Below are 18,168 nucleotides of genomic sequence, written 5' to 3' on the forward strand. Positions count from 1 at the left end.
AAACAAAAAAGAAAACATTTAACCAGATATTAATGCATTAAAAAAGTGGCTACAATGGCCTTTGGGTTCATTTTGAGTCTCTTCCTTCTAACATAGTAATGAAGAAACCAGAAACTTCAATTTTTTTTTCAAATTTGGCAAACATTTAGAGTGTTGCCTGATTTCTTTTTTTTCTATTTAATAAAAACAAACAAAGAGAACCATATAAACATGCAATAAGCAATTAACAAATGTCTACTAAACCTAGCATCCCCCACACATACCAGGACCAACTGAGATTTGCAACTATTTACGCCCATTGAGCCCCCTTCCCCTTCAAAAATTGTAATGGCTCTTGCAAGGGGCCTTGCCCCGTCCCCTTTATTAGCACAAAATTGACACATTCTTACCATACATCTGTAAATTAATCCTTACTTATCCTTATTAACCTTAATATATTACATGTTAGCTTATCATTAATAGCTACTGTGTTTCCTCGAAAATAAGACAGGGTCGTATATTAATTTTTACTCCAAAAACACATTAGGGCTTATTTTCAGGGAATGTTTTATTTTTTCATGTACAACAATCTACATTTATTCAAATACAGTCATGTCATCTTCTTCTGGTTGCTGCACAATGGTGGACAGTGGGGTTTCACTTAACTAGCTTATTTTAGGGGTAGGGCTTATATTATGAGCATCCTGAAAGATCATACTAGGGCTTATTGTCATGTTAGGTATTATTTTTGGAGAAACAGGGTATAACCCAAATTTCCTTAAACCATTTAGCTGGAAATTATACATTGCTTTCATGTTCCTAGCTACAACCAGTCCTCCCATTGTTAAAAAGCTGGAATTCTTTGGCTGTCCGATTACATTCCTCCATTTCAAATATTGATAAAAGTGCTATTTTAGGACATTTAATTTACTTATTCCATTTACTCCTTAAAAATCAATTGTCAACATTTTGATATAGCCTCACATTCCCACCACATATGAAAATAAGTACCTGCTTTCTGGCAACCTCTTCAGCATATCTCAGAATAACTAGCATTTATTTGATTTGATTTCACTGGAGCTAAGTACCATCTCCAAACTAACTTATAAAAAATTATTTTATCATTACTGACATAAATTTAAATATTCCATATATATTTTCAGACACTGGTATTTATTTGCTACCTCTGATCATAATGTTCTAAGTAAATTCTCCTGATCTTCTACTATCATTAATATTTTGTATATTTTACTTCTTACCTCATCTTCATCTACAGTGGACCCTCGACTTACAGACGGCTCGACTTACAGACTTTTCGAGTTACAGACTTCTCTGGCTGCAAAATTTAGATTCGACTTGCAGCCAGAGAATCGACTTACAGACCAGAAAAAAAACCAAAATGGAATAAAAATAGAATAAAAACCACTGGTTATGGGATTAATCGGTTTTCAGTGCATTGTAGGTCAATGGAGATTCGACTTACAGACTTTTCGACTTGCAGCCACCATTCCAGTATGGATTAATTCCTTAAGTAGAGGGTCCACTGTACACTTTTCTTTTGTAATATTATCTCTTCAATTTTCGTAAAATCCTTACATCATTTCTTTTTACACAACCTTTTGTCCATTATTCTGTTTATTTGTTTGTTTAATTTATATACTGCCCTGTTAGTGCAAGGCACTATTCTGGATGTTTTACTGCATAATAAAAATAAAAACAGCAAAATAATAATAACTTAATACATTAATAGATGAAATAAAAGTTAAACACAACCTAAAACAAGAGGTGAAAAATCCCAGGCGAGAGGCATGTGTGTCAGGTAGAATTACAATGAAACACATCTCTGAAGAGCCATATCTTCAGCAGCCTCCTAAACATTTGAAGGGATGAGGGCAGGCACAGCTCAACTGGAAGTTAGTTCCAAAGTACAGATACAACTGCCCAACCTCTCATGGATTATTTCCTTGTCTCCTTTTGAGTAGCCATCTGTAGGAGCATTGCCTGGGAGGATCTGGTGGTACGGGCAGATAACCTTAGGAAATTGCCCTCCAACAAGTACAGTGGTGCCTCACACAACGATGTTAATTGGTTCCAAAAAAATCAACGTTGTGTGAAACATCGTTCTGTGAAACACCATTTCCCATAGGAATGCATTGAAAACCAGTTAATCCGTTCCAATTGGAACGGATTGCCATCGCTGAGTGAAAATCCCCATAGGAAACATCGCTGTGTGAAACAATGTTTCCTCCATTGGAATGTATTGAAGCCGACTCAATACATTTCAATGGCTTTGCGAAGTCCTTTTTCGCTCCTGTAAAAGTGTCTTACAATGTTTGGAAGCCGTTTTAAATGGTTGCAATGGTTAGCCCACCTCCTGAAACCTATGCAAACTGATTTTGATGTTGTTCTGACACTTCGTTAATATATGGTAATTTTTTGTTTTCCCCCTTATTGAAATGCATGGAGTTCAATGAGGGGGAAAACCAAAAAATTACCATAAATTAACGAAGTGTCAGAACAACACCAAAATCAATTTGCATATGTTTCAGGAGGTGGGCTAACCATTGCAACCATTTAAAACGGCTTCCAAACATTGTAAGACACTTTTACAGGAACGAAAAAGAGACATCGTTGTGTGAAAATCCCCCATAGGAAACATCGCTGTGTGAGGCGGCAAATTTAACAGAAAAAGGCATCGTTGTGTGAATTCATCGTTGTGTGAGGCACCCGTTGTGCGAGGCACCACTGTAGTATGATTCCAAACCATAGAGGGCTTTATAAGTAAGAATCAGGACTTTGAACCTGACCCAGGATGCAATAGGTAACCAGTGCAGGAAAGCCAGGAACTGAGGAGATGTGATCAAATTTGCTCACACCTGCCACCAGCCTGGTCATCACATTCTGGATCTGCTGAAGTCTCCAGGTCAACCTCAAGAGAAGCCCCACATAAAGTGTTACAGTAGTTGATCTGGGAGATAACCAATGCCTGCACCAGCATTCTGAGGGCTCCGTCATCCAGATAGGTGTGAAGTTAGGTGATGAGCCTCAACTGATTGAAGGCTGCTTTGAACATAACCATGATCTGGGAACTCCAGGATAGGGAAGCATGAATTTGAACTTGGTCCCTAAGCGGGAGGTCTATGCAACTCAACCTAGGGACAATCCCCTCCCCCAGCCTATCCAAGGGACCCTATCCCCCCAAGTCTTGTCCTGGTTTAGTTGAATCTTATTAGCCCTGGTCCATTCCAAGACCAAGCCAGACATCACTTAAGAATCCAGATGACATCCACCACAATGGTATTGAAGAAGAGATAGAGTTGCATGTCATCAGAGTACTGATGATACCATAATTACTCCAAATCTCCTGAGGATCTCCCCCAGTGATCATCTTTCAGACACTGAGAGCTTTGCTATTTAGCTGCTGTTCGTGTCCAGAATGGAAATAGTGGTGCCTCGCTTAGCGATCGCTCCGTTGAGTGATGAAATCGCTTAGCGATGGGGTTTTGGCCATCGCCAGAGTGATCACTTAGCAATGGCCCCTATGGGGAAAAATCGCTTTGCGATGATCGCGGGGAAGCGATAATCGCAAAGCCCCCATTTTCGGCCAGCTGATCAGTGGTTCCAAAATGGCCGCCGGAAAACAAAATGGCCACCCGCTGTGTTGCTACGCTTTAGAGGCACCGAAAATGGCCGCCGCAATGGAGGATTTTCGCAAAAGGTTAGTTTTAAAGCCCACAGGAACGCATTAAACAAGTTTAAAAAATCGCGTAGCGACAAAATCCCTTAGCAACGTTTTTTCCTGCACAGATTAACATCGCTAAGCAAGGCACCACTGTACCTGCCATCACTATTATCTGACTCCTGAACTGCAATCTAAAATGAAAACAAGCTTCTGAACTTCTCAAGGTTGTTCCAGAGAAGAGGCAAAATGTGTGAGTGCACATATATCTTGTCTTGTTTCTAAAAGTCTAAACCAAGCAACTTTCAAAGTCCACCAAGTCTCAGTCCAGAAGGACTAGATTTATTAATTATTGTAAGGAACTAACTGACATTTGTGCCCTACAATGTTGGCTTCAATGAAGACACAGAATTGTGAAGCTAAAATACAATTTAAATACAAAATATATACCCACAAGAATTAAGAAAACAAACCTGATATCGAAAAACACTTAAAGTCACTGCAGTTGGTCCAGTATCTGCCAGTCAAAAATTCAACTTTGAGTTCCAGTTACAATTGACCCACTGGGTAAGTCACACTTATGCAAGATCCATTGTTTAACAGCCCTACATTAGCTCATACCAACAACTGGATGTAGGGCTTAGTTTAAATTGTTGTTTTCCACATAGCTTCCAACTCAAAATTTTGCAAAGCCCTAAACAGTCTGGGGGTGGTGGTATGTGATTCCATGAAAGTTACACATATGAACCTGTCACTCAGATCAGTGGTTCTTAACCTTTGTTACTCAGGTGTTTTTGAACTGCAACTCCCAGAAACCTCAGCCAGCAGAGCTGATGGTGAAGGCTTCTGGGAGTTGCAGTCCAAAAACATCTGTGTAACAAAGGTTAAGAACCAGTGACTCAGATCATCATCCAAAATCATGCTTTGTGTTTTCAATTACAAAGCAGCACCTTTTCATTCATCAACCTGGGGCTAAGTTAGCCCCTTCTCTTCCTCTCTTTCAGAAACAAGCAAAAATTTTTCCTGTTTGGCAAGAATAAGGCTTAAGACAGTTAATTCTTTCTGTGGTGCATGTTTACTTTCTTAATTAGTATGTATTAGAATATTTATTTTGCTCTAAGCCCCCCCTTAATAAAATAATTGCTTTGTTATAAATAAGTAAACAAATGCTTAAAACAAATAAGTATAAGCCTCTTTATTACAACTCAGTTATAACCTATGCTGTATTTGTTGGAATAAATTAGCAGTCCAAATCTGCAGATGCAATAGTTTGCCCTTTTCCATCTCTGTTCTGTTTGTCCAATTTCCAAAAATTGTTTAGAAAGTGGCAAGTATCTTTAACAAGCTCTTAGAATTAAAATTAAAACTTCCACTGAACAGACGCAGTACATGTCAGCACAATAAAGATGCAATATTCCCTTTTATAAATGTTACATCTAGAAACATCCGAAATGGATAAGTAGAGGTAGTTCACCTGGTTGTGAGCATTTGGTAAAAGGTATTTTTTCTTCAAAATGTCCCTTCTTGATCTGATGTATACAGTGCAGCATCTGATATTTAATTTCTGAAATCTAAAACTATAGTATAGAAATAAATGAAATAGAGAAAATGTAACACAAAATAGAAGTGTATTAAGAAGGAACCTGGCTAGCTGTCCATCTTAATAATGGTTACACATTAGCACAAATGTGAGCTACCCAAAAAGATGGCCATAGATACTCTGTATTTTCACAGAAAACTAATTACCTCATTTTGAAGATCAAAATCCTTGTAAGGCAACATAGAACAGTGTCATCTAAAAATTGGGGGGGGGGGCGCTAATGCCATTTCATTCTTCACACCTTTTTATTTCTACACCTCTTTGTGTGGAGGGTGACTTTTCAGAGAATAGTTTCCTCCAACAAATTAGATTTCTCATGTTATTTCAAACACTGAGATGAGACAACAGAGACTTTGCCTTCCAGAAAGAAGATGTTAAGGGGGGTAGGGGGCAGCAGAAGACAGAGACAGCAAGACTAAAAGAAGCTTGTCCTTCATGCTTTTTAGGCTATCTACTTTAAACACGGAGAAAGGGGTAAATATTTCTAAATATTACTGGAAAACAGACTGTATGAGCAGCCATACATACAAATGTCAAAGGATTTAATACGGTAGAAATAGATTACCTGGATTTTCAGTGAGGCAGCAATTATGGCTGATGATTTGGAAAGAACATAATGTCTTGCAAAGAGGATGCAGCAGTAGCCACAAAGGAAGTAGGCACTCCAGCTTATGTTCTGCATCATCCACAGAAGACAAAACCATGGACACTTGACGTTTTTCCTATTATGGTAGTTTGAGGCCTTCCTCATAGAATTAATCTGCTCTTGAAAGATAACAGCCACACATCTAGAAACAGGATGCTTTGTGTTCTTGCAAGTTACTGTCAACAGTTTCCACTTGTGGCCATTATGAAACACTTTCTTCCTCTATGCCACAAATCTGATCTATGCTACAAGTTATAACACTTAAAATACAGTGGTGCCTCGCAAGACAAAAGCAATTTATTCCGCGAGTAGTGCTGTCTTGCGAAATTTTCATCTTACGAAAAGCGGTTTCCCATAGGAATGCACTGCAATACATTCCTATGGGAACCTTGCAAGACGAATGGATTATTTTCATATTGCGAGGCATCAGTATTGTGAAAAAAATCATCTTGCGGAGCACGGCCATAGAAGAAGCCGTCTTGCAAGGCACCACAGCGATCGCAAAAAACCATTCATCTTGCGAGTTTTTTGTCCCGCGAGGCACCACTGTATTTGCCCTATTCATTCATTACTCATTCGACGTAGTATTACTTTGACATTCATACTTGCCATCTCTGTTCTGCCCTTGTTTGTCCACATGATTCATTTCTGGACAACTTGCCAGACATGCCATTTTTTGTTTGTGTGAGGCTCACAGTCAAAAACCTTCTCACTGTCTGTCCATAATACAGATCTGAAAACAGGCATTAGTGGTCTCAGGACATTTTTATGTCAAATATCTTAATAGCAAAGAATATTGTCAATGCTGCCCCCATACAGGACTTGATAGTGATTATTATGGGGGACAGTTTGGACTGCTATTTTGCAGTTACATTTTGCTAGTCACATTCATGTCCTACTCTTCCTCAAAGGTAGCCATATATACTATTATCTGATTTTGTTTCACAATATTCAGATACATTATCTAACAAACAAGTGTGTGTTAGAAAGCAACTGATCAAATGTCATCCAAACAAGAATTTGTTAAGAACAGGTCATGCGAAACAAATCTTATTGCCTTCTTTGATAAAGTGACTAAATCAGTGGACCAAGGAAACGCAGTGGATATAGTATACTTAGACTTCAGTAAGGCATTTGATAAGGTAGACCACAACCTAATTGTGAGTAAGATCAAACAAAGTGGGATATACAGAGTAACTACCAGATGGATTTGCAGCTTGCTGACCAACCACACTCAACATGTGGTCCTCAATGGAACCACATCTAGGTGGAGGGAAGTGTGCAGTGGGGTCCCTCAAGGTTATGTCTTGGGCTCACTGCTCTTCAACATCTTCATAAAGACCTGGATGAGGGGATTGAAGGAGCACTCATCAAATTTGCTGATGACACAAAGCTGGGGTGAATTGCTAATACTTTGGAAGATACAGTAGACTCAACATTAAGAAGGATCTGGATAGACTTGAACATTGGGTCCTATCCAATAAGATGCAGTTCAGTGGCAGGAAAAGTAAGGTCCTGCAATTTAGGCAGGAGAAACCAGATGCACAGGTACAGGATAGGTGGTACCTGGTGTGACAACCCCAGACCTACAGGGATATGCCACAGTTTCACTAAGCTGCCACCAACCATTCCCTATAAGAAGTCACACAGACCAGGGATGGATTTTTAACAAATAAAAGAACAAGGTTTATTTAAATAACACACAGGGAAAATAAAATGATCAAGTGAATGAGATACAGTAACGTGGCTTAGTCTCAATCATACATACACCAGTTTGGTTCACACAGAACACCTTTAAATAAAGCACAGACCCTGAACCTATCAGTTCTGGCTACCCATACAGACACCTGAACCTATCAGGTAGGTACTGACTGACACACAGTAGTACCCTGTCTGACACACAGACTCCCACACCAGCTTCTTCTTCCCAGCTGCTCCTCCAGCTCTCCCAACTTCTCCACACAAACTCCACATATATATACAGTACAGCCCCTCCTCCTGATGTCCCGCCTTCCACTCCCCATAGGATGGAACTTTCCCTCCAAACCCATGACAGACAGGTAACATCAGTGCTGTATGTAACACCTGGCTTGACAGTAGTACCTGTGAGAGGGATTTAGATGTCCTGGTGGACCACCACTTAAGTGTGCAGTGTCAGTAGTGTGCTACAGCTGCCAAGAAAGCCAACACAGTCCTAGGCTGCATTAACAGGGGGGACAGCATCAAGATCATGGGAAGTGATAGTATGTATGTGTGTATGTATATATGTATGGATGTACAGTATATATGTACATATGGATGGTGTGAGCAAAGGAAGGAAAGTGAGCCGTCCTCACAGACATCTAAAGAAGAGGGAAGTGAAGGATGCGCTGTGGGCGAATTGATCAAATTAGACGATGAAGAAGGGGGCGCTAATAAAGCTATAGAGGTGTTCCTAGCGGAGAGGACAAGAGACTGGGGGGAGGAGTCGGGAGACTGGAGATGGGATGAGGTTATAAAGGAGGAGAGGAGAGAGAGAGAGGCAGAGGGGGAAAAGGAAGAGAAGAGTACGCAAACGAGAGAGACGGGAGCAGAAAGGGAGAAAATTGCAACACTAGTAAAGAATTTCCCGAATTTAATGAAGGAAGATGGCCTGTTGCCTCTACTGAAAGAAATAAGCAAAGCCGGAGTTTGTGAGTTCCCAAGGGGATGGAGACCGGGAGTGGGTTCGGCTTCTCGCCCAATGATGGACAGAGAAACCCTTGGTGGAGCCAGCCCTTTCCTACCCAGGCTGGAGGGATCTGTAGTGGTCCATCCTTGTTGCAGGACTTCCTGCTCAGTTCTGACTGCGTCGGCCGCGAGCCAGAACGCAATCACTCGTTTTGGGGAGAAGAAACAGTGAGAACCAAAGATGTAATGCCTGGGGTAAAACCTAAGAAATATAACTTGTTGACGAATGAAGAGTTGCCGGACCCGTTTGGTCCAGAGTTACTTGATGAAAAAGCTAATAAAACCAACCCGTTTTTGACTGTTACATCGACTCCTGCGATTATTCCCGCCAAATCCCTTGGTCCGCCCCCCACAGGAAAAGGACCCAATCACAGATGGATGGGTGGATGGATGGATATACCTCCCATCTAGAATGTGTCTACTTCGGGCAGTTTATATATATCATAAAAATAAACTAAAGTAAAATCCAGATTAATCACAGAATCCAAGATGGAGAAAGAAGAAGGAAAAAAAGAGAGAAAAAAGAAAAGGGGAGATAGGCTAGATAATGGCTGTAGGGAATGCCTGCCTGTACAGTGGACCTTCATCTTACGGAATTAATCCGTATTGGAACGGTGGCTGCAAGTCGAAAAGTCTGTAGGTCGAGTCTCCATTGACCTACAATGCATTGAAAACCGATTAATCCCATAACCGGCCGTTTTTGTTCCATTTTGTGTTTTTTTTTCTGGTCTGTAGGTCGATTCTCAGGCTGCAAGTCGAACCTGTAACTCAAAAAATCTGTAGGTTGAGCCGTCTGTAAGTCGAGGGTCCACTTGTATAGCCATGTCTTCAAGTTAGTATTGACGACCCTCAGTGAGGGAGCCAGGTGGATCTCTACAGGTAGGTTGTTCCAGAGATGAGGAGCCACTGCCGAGGCCTGATTTCTAGTTTTTTTCCCACCGGGCCTTTCTTGGCATTAGGCCCCTCAGCCACGCAGCCTGACTGGAGTGGGTGATACGGGTAGAACTGGGCAGAAGTTTTCATGTACAACAATCTACATTTATTCAAATACAGTCATGTCATCTTCTTCCAGTTGCTGCACAATGGTGGAGGGCAGGGTTTCACTTATTTTGGGGGTAGGGCTTATATTACAAGCATCCTGAAAAATCATACTATGACTTATTTTCAGGTTAGGTCTTATTTTCAGAGAAACAGAGTGTGTTTAGCTTAATGAAGAGAAGACTGAGGGAAGTCTTCCAATATGTTAAGGGCTGCCACAGGGAAGAAAGCATTGATTTATTCTCCATTAAGCCTGAGGGTAGGACAAGAACCAAGGGTGGAAACTCGTCAGAAGGAGATCCAGTCTGGAAATACAGTAAGGAAGAATTTCTTGACAGTGAGAAACATTATGCAGTGGAACAGCTTTGCTCCTGATGTTGTGGGTGCCCCAATGCTGGAGGTTTTCAAGAAAAGATTGCACAGCCATCTGTCTAGGATGGTATAAGGTCTCCTGACTTGGGCAAGGGGTTGGACTAGAAGACCTCCACAGTCCCTTCCAACTCTACGACGATTCTGTGATTCGATTCTATGATCATGATCCCTGAATTAATGGAAATCCTGTTCTCTCCAGTCCAAATATGAACACTGAGCAAGTTCTAATAGAATGTCTACATCCACTATCAGCAGCTTTGATTTTCTTGCCCTTATCTCCTCCTCCTCCTCCTCCTCCTCCTCCTCCTCCTCCTCCTCCTCCTCCTCCTCCTCCTCCTTCTTCTTCTTCTTCTTCTTCTTCTTCTTCTTCTTCTTCTTCTTCTTCTTCTTCTTCTTCTTCTTCTTCTTCTTCTTCTTCTTATTATTATTATTATTATTATTATTATTATTATTATTATTATTATTATTATTAATTGTATTCATACCCCGCCTATCTAGTCATTTCGACCACATACTTATACTCCCGATGACATCAAACCCCTGATCCAGACATTTCCCCAGCTCTTCAGAGTAGATTTTTAGGGTGAGTGGAGGCTGCAGAAGGTCACAAATTCTGCTAGAAATTTGATCCTTGCTAGTAACTCCCACAGCAGCTCTGTTCTCTTGTACATATTATTTGCCGTGCAGGATTCTGCAAGGCAATTTTCTTAACTTCTTCTATAAGATGTTTAATATGTTTTTTTAAAAGTGCTTATTCTGTTATATATACACTGAATTATTAAAATATTCAAATCCTTTATGGATGCCTCACATGACATGCATTTGTGATTTCTACAACACTTTCTGACCTACAGTACTTTGTTTATCTACTGTCCTGCCGTGACACTTTGTGACACACGTACATTTAGCAATCTGGTAAAAGTATTTTGAATTCAAAACTTGAATGTGACTGCAAATTTAATAAAGTGCTGTGTAAGAAAGCAAGAAACTGGGAGGTATATTGCTTATCTTCTCTTCTCAGAAGTCACTTATATTGAGTTCAATGGAATTCACTCTAAGTGTGCACATAACTACAGCAACATGCCCTACAGCATGTATCTCAGGAATTCATATATACTCCGAATGAAAAACTGAAGTTCAAGTCATGTTCAATCCTTCATCTCCATTTTACAGTCCAGTCACCATGAAAACAGAGTTTAGTACTGCAATAAACATTAACATCCTACTTTTGATGCTAGACTTCCACTGTCAGTTTAGATTTAATACATGTTTTATGACCTTGAAACAAATATTTAATCAATCAATCATCACAGAACTGCAGAGCTGGAAGGGACCCTATGGATCATTGAGTCCAGCCCCTGTCAGGGAGGCACAGTGGGGAATCAAACTCCAAACCTCTCGCTCCACAGCCAGAGACGTAAACCACTGAGCTATTCAGTAGTTCAATCTTTCAACTTTTTATATTATGTATGCCAAAATACATAGCACGATGTGACCTATATTTCAGCTGCCCATTACTGAAGAAAAATCTTTGTTTTGCTTGGAAGAATCCATTGCGCATATGGGTAGTATATAAGTTGAATGAATGAATGTCAGATTTTATAAAGTTCCCACTACCATTCATAAAAGCATCTGATTTTACTAACCATGAAGCTAACAAAACGCTCTCATAAGGATAAGCAATCTCAACAACTAAACATTATAACATATGCTACACACCATACACTTACAAAAAGATGTGGACTTTTATGCAACACAAAATTCATATACTACTTGCTTTCCAAATGCCTTTACTGACAATTCAGAAATCAAATCATAATTTCTGCAACCAAATATAAAAATTAGTTTATAGTCTTCCCAGGTGTTGGGAATGTTTCAATAACTAGGAATCAAAACCTCTATGAAGAAATAGTAAGAGTCCTTTTTCCAAGATTAAAAGACAAACACTAAACACATCACTAACGATGAAGCTAATCTAAATTATTTTCCCAAACAGAATATGCTACTTTTACAGATAAATTTGAAAAAGATAATACACAGTGAAGGACCTTCTCTGATCAAGGTTTGCCTTGAGTATGAATACGGTGCTTGTTTGATTTTGCTTGATAATGACGTTTCATGGAAGAAGGTCTAATTTAATGGATAGTCCACTAGAAACATGGACTAATGCATAATCAGATCCTACCTTATGCTTGTGTTTGGATTAAATGAGTGTCACATCTCTGCAGATTAACCTTCTACGGATACGTCAAAATATGACATTTGTGTACCAACACAGGTCACCTAGAAATCATCTTCTTGAGAAATAATGAACATATTTAACTATTTTTCAACTTTAGTCTATAGAAAGAGATACAGTACAAGGGATAAAATATACGATCTTTGTGTGTTAGGAGCCTCGTGGCATAGCGGTTAAACTGAAGTCAAGACTCTGCTCATTATCTGAGTTCAATCATGACGGGCTCAGGTAGCCAGTTCCAGGTTGACTGAGCCATCCATCCTTCTAAACTGAGTACCCAGCTCATGGGGGGGGGGGGATTTGTAACCTGCATAATTAATTGTAAAGCACACAGAATGCTTTAGGGCAGTATACAAGCAGCACACTTTGCTTTGTTTTTGTTTCCAGGTATTTTGCTTGTTCTGCAAAGATCTCCATGTACTATAACAAATCACATACAAGCAACAGGATGAACTCTAGAAGTGGTAGCCCACAAAACCAAATTCTTCCACAACATGTAAGATGCCATCTTAACTCCAGTGAATTGAACATTCCAACCACTGATTTAACTGGTTAGCATTGTAGTTAAGGGGTTGATTCACTGACCACTTCCCACTTCCTTTCCTGCACTGCCTTTCAAAAGCTTTCTTAATTTACTGTCAGCTTTAGATTGATGTCTGTCTATAAGAGCAACAGAATCCCTGCAATTTGCCAAAGGACAGATTGGACACATTGTAAGAAAACATTACAATCAACATAAGAAAAAAATTCTGGCTACAAAAAGCATTCACAAGCATTCGAAAAGACTTGAGCTCTTTTAAAACAGAACTAAAATCTGTTTTTAAAGAGAGTTCCCACTGGACCCAGACAGAAGGCAGGTTTTGCTATAGATATGGAAAAGGGGAGGAAATATTATTTATTTAAAATATTTTTGTCCCACCTTTCTCCTCTAAAGGACCCAAGGTAGCTCATATAATTAAAAAGACAATACTGTATACAGAGCTACATCATCGCTGGACAGTGAGTTTCAAGTCCATAGGAAAGCATTAATAGGGTTTTAATGCATTTCTATGGGCTTTCCTATTTCGCATTACGTTTTCGTTCTACAGCGATTTCGCTGGAACGAATTAACATCGTAATGCGAGGCACCACTGTATTCAACACTTTCCTATGCTTAAAATGAAGGAGTATGCATCAAGAGACTCTAGAAATTATCAGGGATGTAAGAGAGAATGTCTCACCACAGATTTTTTTTCAAAATGCAGCAGAAGCTACAGTATGAAGTATTGGCATCACTGTCTTGTTTTTGTATTATTTTGGTTCTAACTTTTATTTGATTCCTTCTTTGTTGCTCAGAGTGGATCCCTCCTCTAAAAGGTTAAATACAAGAATGGAATGCATTACTATTGGAATTTTTTTGTAACCTCACCCATCAGGCCCTAAAAGCTAAAACTTCCAGTGACTCTTCCAATAACTTTTTGGTCGTTGACAAAATCAAGGGGTGGGAGAAAAGAAAAAAGAGGACAAAGACTAATGAGACTCTTAGATTTGTGTGTGGACTTTTGTATATCAAAAACCACTTCTTCAGAAAAAAAGTGAAAGAAGTAGATTCTTCAAAAAGTGAAACAGATTTCGATCTACAAAAAAAGCATTCATAAATAGTCTTTAAAATGCAACAACAGTTTGCCTTTCTTACTCTGGTTTCTCCTCCCCCCCTTCAATTGTCTTTCCATGCTGAGTCAGGCTAAAATACATACTTCTTTGAAAAATACCTTTTCAGACAATCAGTACATTAGCAATGCCGCATTACTAAAAACAGAAAATGATTTTTTTAAAAAACCACTGTAGCAGGCCACTCTCAAGCCTCTTTCAATCCAGGCCTATAAGAGTGCTCACTACCTCCCACCAAAACTGCTGCCACCAACCTATCCTTAAAATCAAAAAGGACAAGTGTTTCTTTCAAAACAAATAAAGTGTTTATTGACTGTACAAAAATAAAAAGGGTAAATTACAGGTATAAAATCAATTAGTCAATCACTGTTTCTCAGACACTAGCTCACACAGATTTTTCCCTCACTGACAGGCTCTTTCTCACTCTCTAACAATCTCTCTAATCACTCATCTTCCAAACTCCATCTGATCTGATCTCTCTCACACATCACACACACCTTATATAGCCCAGCTCCTTCCACTTCTGCACCACCCTCCGTCCTCTCATTGGCTGAGGTTTCCCTGCCCAGCTGTGACGGACAGGTGAGAGCAGAGCTGAACGCCACAACCACAACTACTAAAAAAGACATAATATCTGCCAGTATCCTGTTGGTGATTCACATGTGCATAAGTTAAACTGGGTAACTCATTATGGAGAACAGCCAAAAACTAAAACATTGGTCATGTCATAAGACACACACTTGACTATATAGAACTTGATGAATTGACCCCTGCCTGGCTCCGCTTGGAAAGAAGCTCAAAGGACAGCTCTTTTAATGAGAACGCCCGCCACTTAGCAAACCTCTGTTCTGCCTACAATCTTCACATTATTAACGGCTCACCCCAGTATCCTCACGCTGATAACTTTACCTTCCTTTCCTTCCACGGTGCCAGTGTGCTGGACTATATCCTGGTTTCTCCTGAGTTGCTGACTAGATGCAGTGATTTTTCCATTGGCGCCCGCATTGACAGCGACCACGCCTCATTATCTCTAAAAATCTCGATTTCTTCCTTACAGGAACCCAAAGATAGCCTGCCCTTTTGCTCCAAGCTTTGGCCTAAATGGTCTCCTAAAATCAGATCTGCTTTCGACCAATGGTCTCTTAGCCCCGATACGATCCTCCTTAGGAAAACAATTTGGTCCACTACATCACCATCATTAGCTGCCTCATCTTATCAGCAGATTACTCACTCCTTAGCAGAACTGCTCAGCTCTGAAGCCAAACCAAAAAATAAAGCTATACATCACACTTGGTTTGATGTCGAATGTTGGGCCACTAAACGCCTTATGCGCCGTTTATTCTCTTTATTTCAAGCCTGCAACTCACCAGAGACCAAGGCCACTTACTGCAGGTTGAGAATTATATGGCGCAGTCTCACTGACATCAAGAAGCACAACTTTGCTTTGCGGAAATGGTGCCAGCTCCTAGAGGCCACAACATAAAAGAACAGCAAACTTTTCTGGTCACTCATCACCCACTCCTTTACGGAAGACTCTTATAAAAGCTCCCTGCCTATCTCCCCTTCTAATTGGTCAATTTACTATTCGAAAATATTTTCTTCCCAGGACCCAATTCCTATGCCAAAGAATCTTCCCTCTGAGCTCCCCCTCTGGCCACCGGTCTCTAGGGACGAGGTCCTAAAGCTCATTTATGCTCTGAAACGCGGGAAGTCTCCCGGCCCCGACGGAATCTCCAATGACCTCTTAATCAACAATGCCCAATGGTGGGCTGAGCCTCTGGCAAATTTATTCACCCTTATAGACGAACATGGCTCTATTCCAGAGGATTGGCTCACCTCTATCCTGGTTCCTATTTTTAAAAAAGGCGACCCTTCTAACCCGGGCAACTATAGACCAATCAGTTTACTCTCCACCATCGGAAAGCTATATAGTAAACATCTTCTGGTCCATCTCACTTCCTGGTCCGTTTCTATAAATCTTCCAGGACAAGAGCAAATCGGTTTTCACCCAGGTAGTTCAACACTGGACCACGCATTAACTCTCTCGTTCTTAGCAGAGAAGTATGTATATCAGTTTAAAGGGAACCTGTTCGTGGCCTTTGTTGATTTGAAAGCGGCCTTCGACTCCGTCAATAGGTCCATTTTGTGGGAAAAACTAGCCGCGTGGGGAATTCCCCCACGTCTTCTCTTTTTAATACGTAAATTACACCACGCTAACTTCTGCCAAGTCCGTTTCAACTATAGTGGCTCCATCTCGGAAAAGATCCCAATTAACAGAGGAGTGAGACAGGGTTGCATCTTAGCTCCGTTCCTACTCAACCTCTTTTTAGCAGATCTACGCTCTCAGCTGCTGCTAGCCGAAAAGTCTGCTCCGATCCTAAATAAGATACCCGTTCCTCTTCTGTTATACGCGGACGACGCGGCTCTCCTTTCTATATCTAGTCTTGGTCTAAGACAACTTCTCTCCCTATTTCAATCTTACTGCTTACGCAATGATCTTGTTATTAACGCTGAGAAAACCAAGATTATGGTCTTTTCAAAATCATGGAAGCCCTTACACTGGAAAATCAATAGTCAACAGATTGAACAGGTGAGATCCTTTAAGTATCTAGGTTTACTATTCCATTTTCAGCTCAAATGGACCATACATAGAGATTCTGCAATCGCATCCAACTCATGTCTTCTTGGTGCGATAACTAAATTCCATTATAACGCCGGGAACCAGTTTGTTCCAGCTGTTACCCGAATCTTTCAGGCAAAACTGATTAACCGCCTACTCTATGGCGCCCCAATTTGGATAAATGCTATGGACAACAAAACAGATCTACTGGCTGCCTCTTTCTACCGCTGGATTCTAGGGATACCAACTTCAATTAAACTATCGACTATAGCCCTAGAGTTAGGCATGCATCTACCCTCATCGGTAGCGTGGGCACTCACATTCAAATTCTGGCTCCGCCTTTTCTTTAAAACAGACCCAGACTCTCTTCTAGTACATCTACTTAAGGACCATTATCAATCCAAGTGGTTTACGTTATGTGAAACCAAACTTGAATCGACTGGTATACCTCTAAACTCCATCTTTAACAGCAATTTTGATCAGGCGCTCTCTCTTGTTAAAGAGAAACTATGGGAGTCCGAGTATATCCATCTGGTCTCCAGTATCAACCAAATATGCTCTCCTATCCACTATGGTATCTTCCCTACCTTTGGCTCTGGACACTTTTACTTACAGTCCCTGCTGAACCCCCTAACCAGGAGGGCTTTTATGCTAGCGCGGCTGAATATTTTCCCCTCCGAGGTCCTCAAGGGGCGATATGCCCGAGTACCCTTCGAAAAAAGAACTTGTAACCTCTGCGGATTAGAACCCGATTCAGTTTCGCATATTCTGTGTCACTGCCCCAAGTTTAGAGATCTCCGAGACCGAATTCTAGGTCCAATCATCTCAGGCTTCTCTGGTCCCCCCCAGCTTCTGACAGGTTTCCTCCTCCATGACTTTTCTCTGGAAACTATGACTCCAGTAGCTGAGTTCCTCGCTATGGTGCTCACTCTTCAAACCTCAAAAAAACTAACCTAACTTCTCCTACTACTTTAATTTATTATCGGATTGTATGTTTTAACTGTTTTATGCCAATAAAGGTTGCTTTGCTTTGCTTTGCTAGAAGTCTACCTTGTAATGCAACTAGCACTAGGTAGTGGCAATTTGTTGTGGTGAATTACACATTTATCTTACATTTTTTGAATTACCAGCAAGATTATGGACATTAATTTTAAAACATACAAACACAAAGCAAGTAAATAAGATATTTACTTGGTGCTAGAATAATCAAATATTCGAAAATCAGGCAAGTCTCCCAGTTGCATTCTACAGCTGGAATTGCTGAAAGAGAAGACTGTTTTACCAGTCATCATTGGCCTAGTCTCAGATCCCAAATTATGCAGACAAGAATGTTAGAAAAGGATTCTAAAGTTCAAGCACTTACATTTTAGTGTTTCTCCAGCATATGGAATATGCAGTTTAAAGCGATCACAGCTGGGTCCAAGAGTCAAGGATGTACACCTAGAGCAAAAGGAAAAGGGACTTTATAAACAGAGATATATGCCCTCTACACATACATAACTAATCTTTAAGAGGGTCAGGCTCCTGCCCTCCAGCTGGTTAATAATGTTGTCCTTAGCTGTATTTAGCATCAATGAACAAAGCAGAACTCATTTCTAAATAAATGTAATGCCTCTCTGATGAACCCTCTGAATCA

At 40.4% G+C, this 18,168-nt stretch overlaps 1 protein-coding gene and 1 long non-coding RNA gene across 10 annotated transcripts in view; both read right to left on the reverse strand.

Annotated features, from left to right (window-relative positions):
* The window catches only part of BABAM2 (BRISC and BRCA1 A complex member 2), a 226,112-nt gene that overhangs the window by 195,787 nt on the left and 12,157 nt on the right, over nt 1–18,168 (reverse strand). For all 9 annotated transcript variants that reach the window (XM_020793128.3, XM_020793131.3, XM_020793130.3 and 6 more), the window contains exon 3: nt 17,896–17,972. In XM_020793128.3, the coding sequence (XP_020648787.1) occupies nt 17,896–17,972 (77 nt within the window). The remainder of the gene's footprint in view (nt 1–17,895; nt 17,973–18,168) is intronic.
* On the reverse strand, nt 162–5,881 carry LOC144585822 (uncharacterized). Its single transcript, XR_013540387.1, has 2 exons — nt 5,824–5,881; nt 162–5,235 (listed from the first exon to the last, which is right to left on the reverse strand). It is a non-coding gene; the product is annotated as an uncharacterized LOC144585822 (long non-coding RNA).

Source organism: Pogona vitticeps, chromosome 1 (genome assembly GCF_051106095.1).
Source record: "Pogona vitticeps strain Pit_001003342236 chromosome 1, PviZW2.1, whole genome shotgun sequence".
In the NCBI taxonomy this organism is placed as follows: Eukaryota; Metazoa; Chordata; class Lepidosauria; order Squamata; family Agamidae; genus Pogona; species Pogona vitticeps.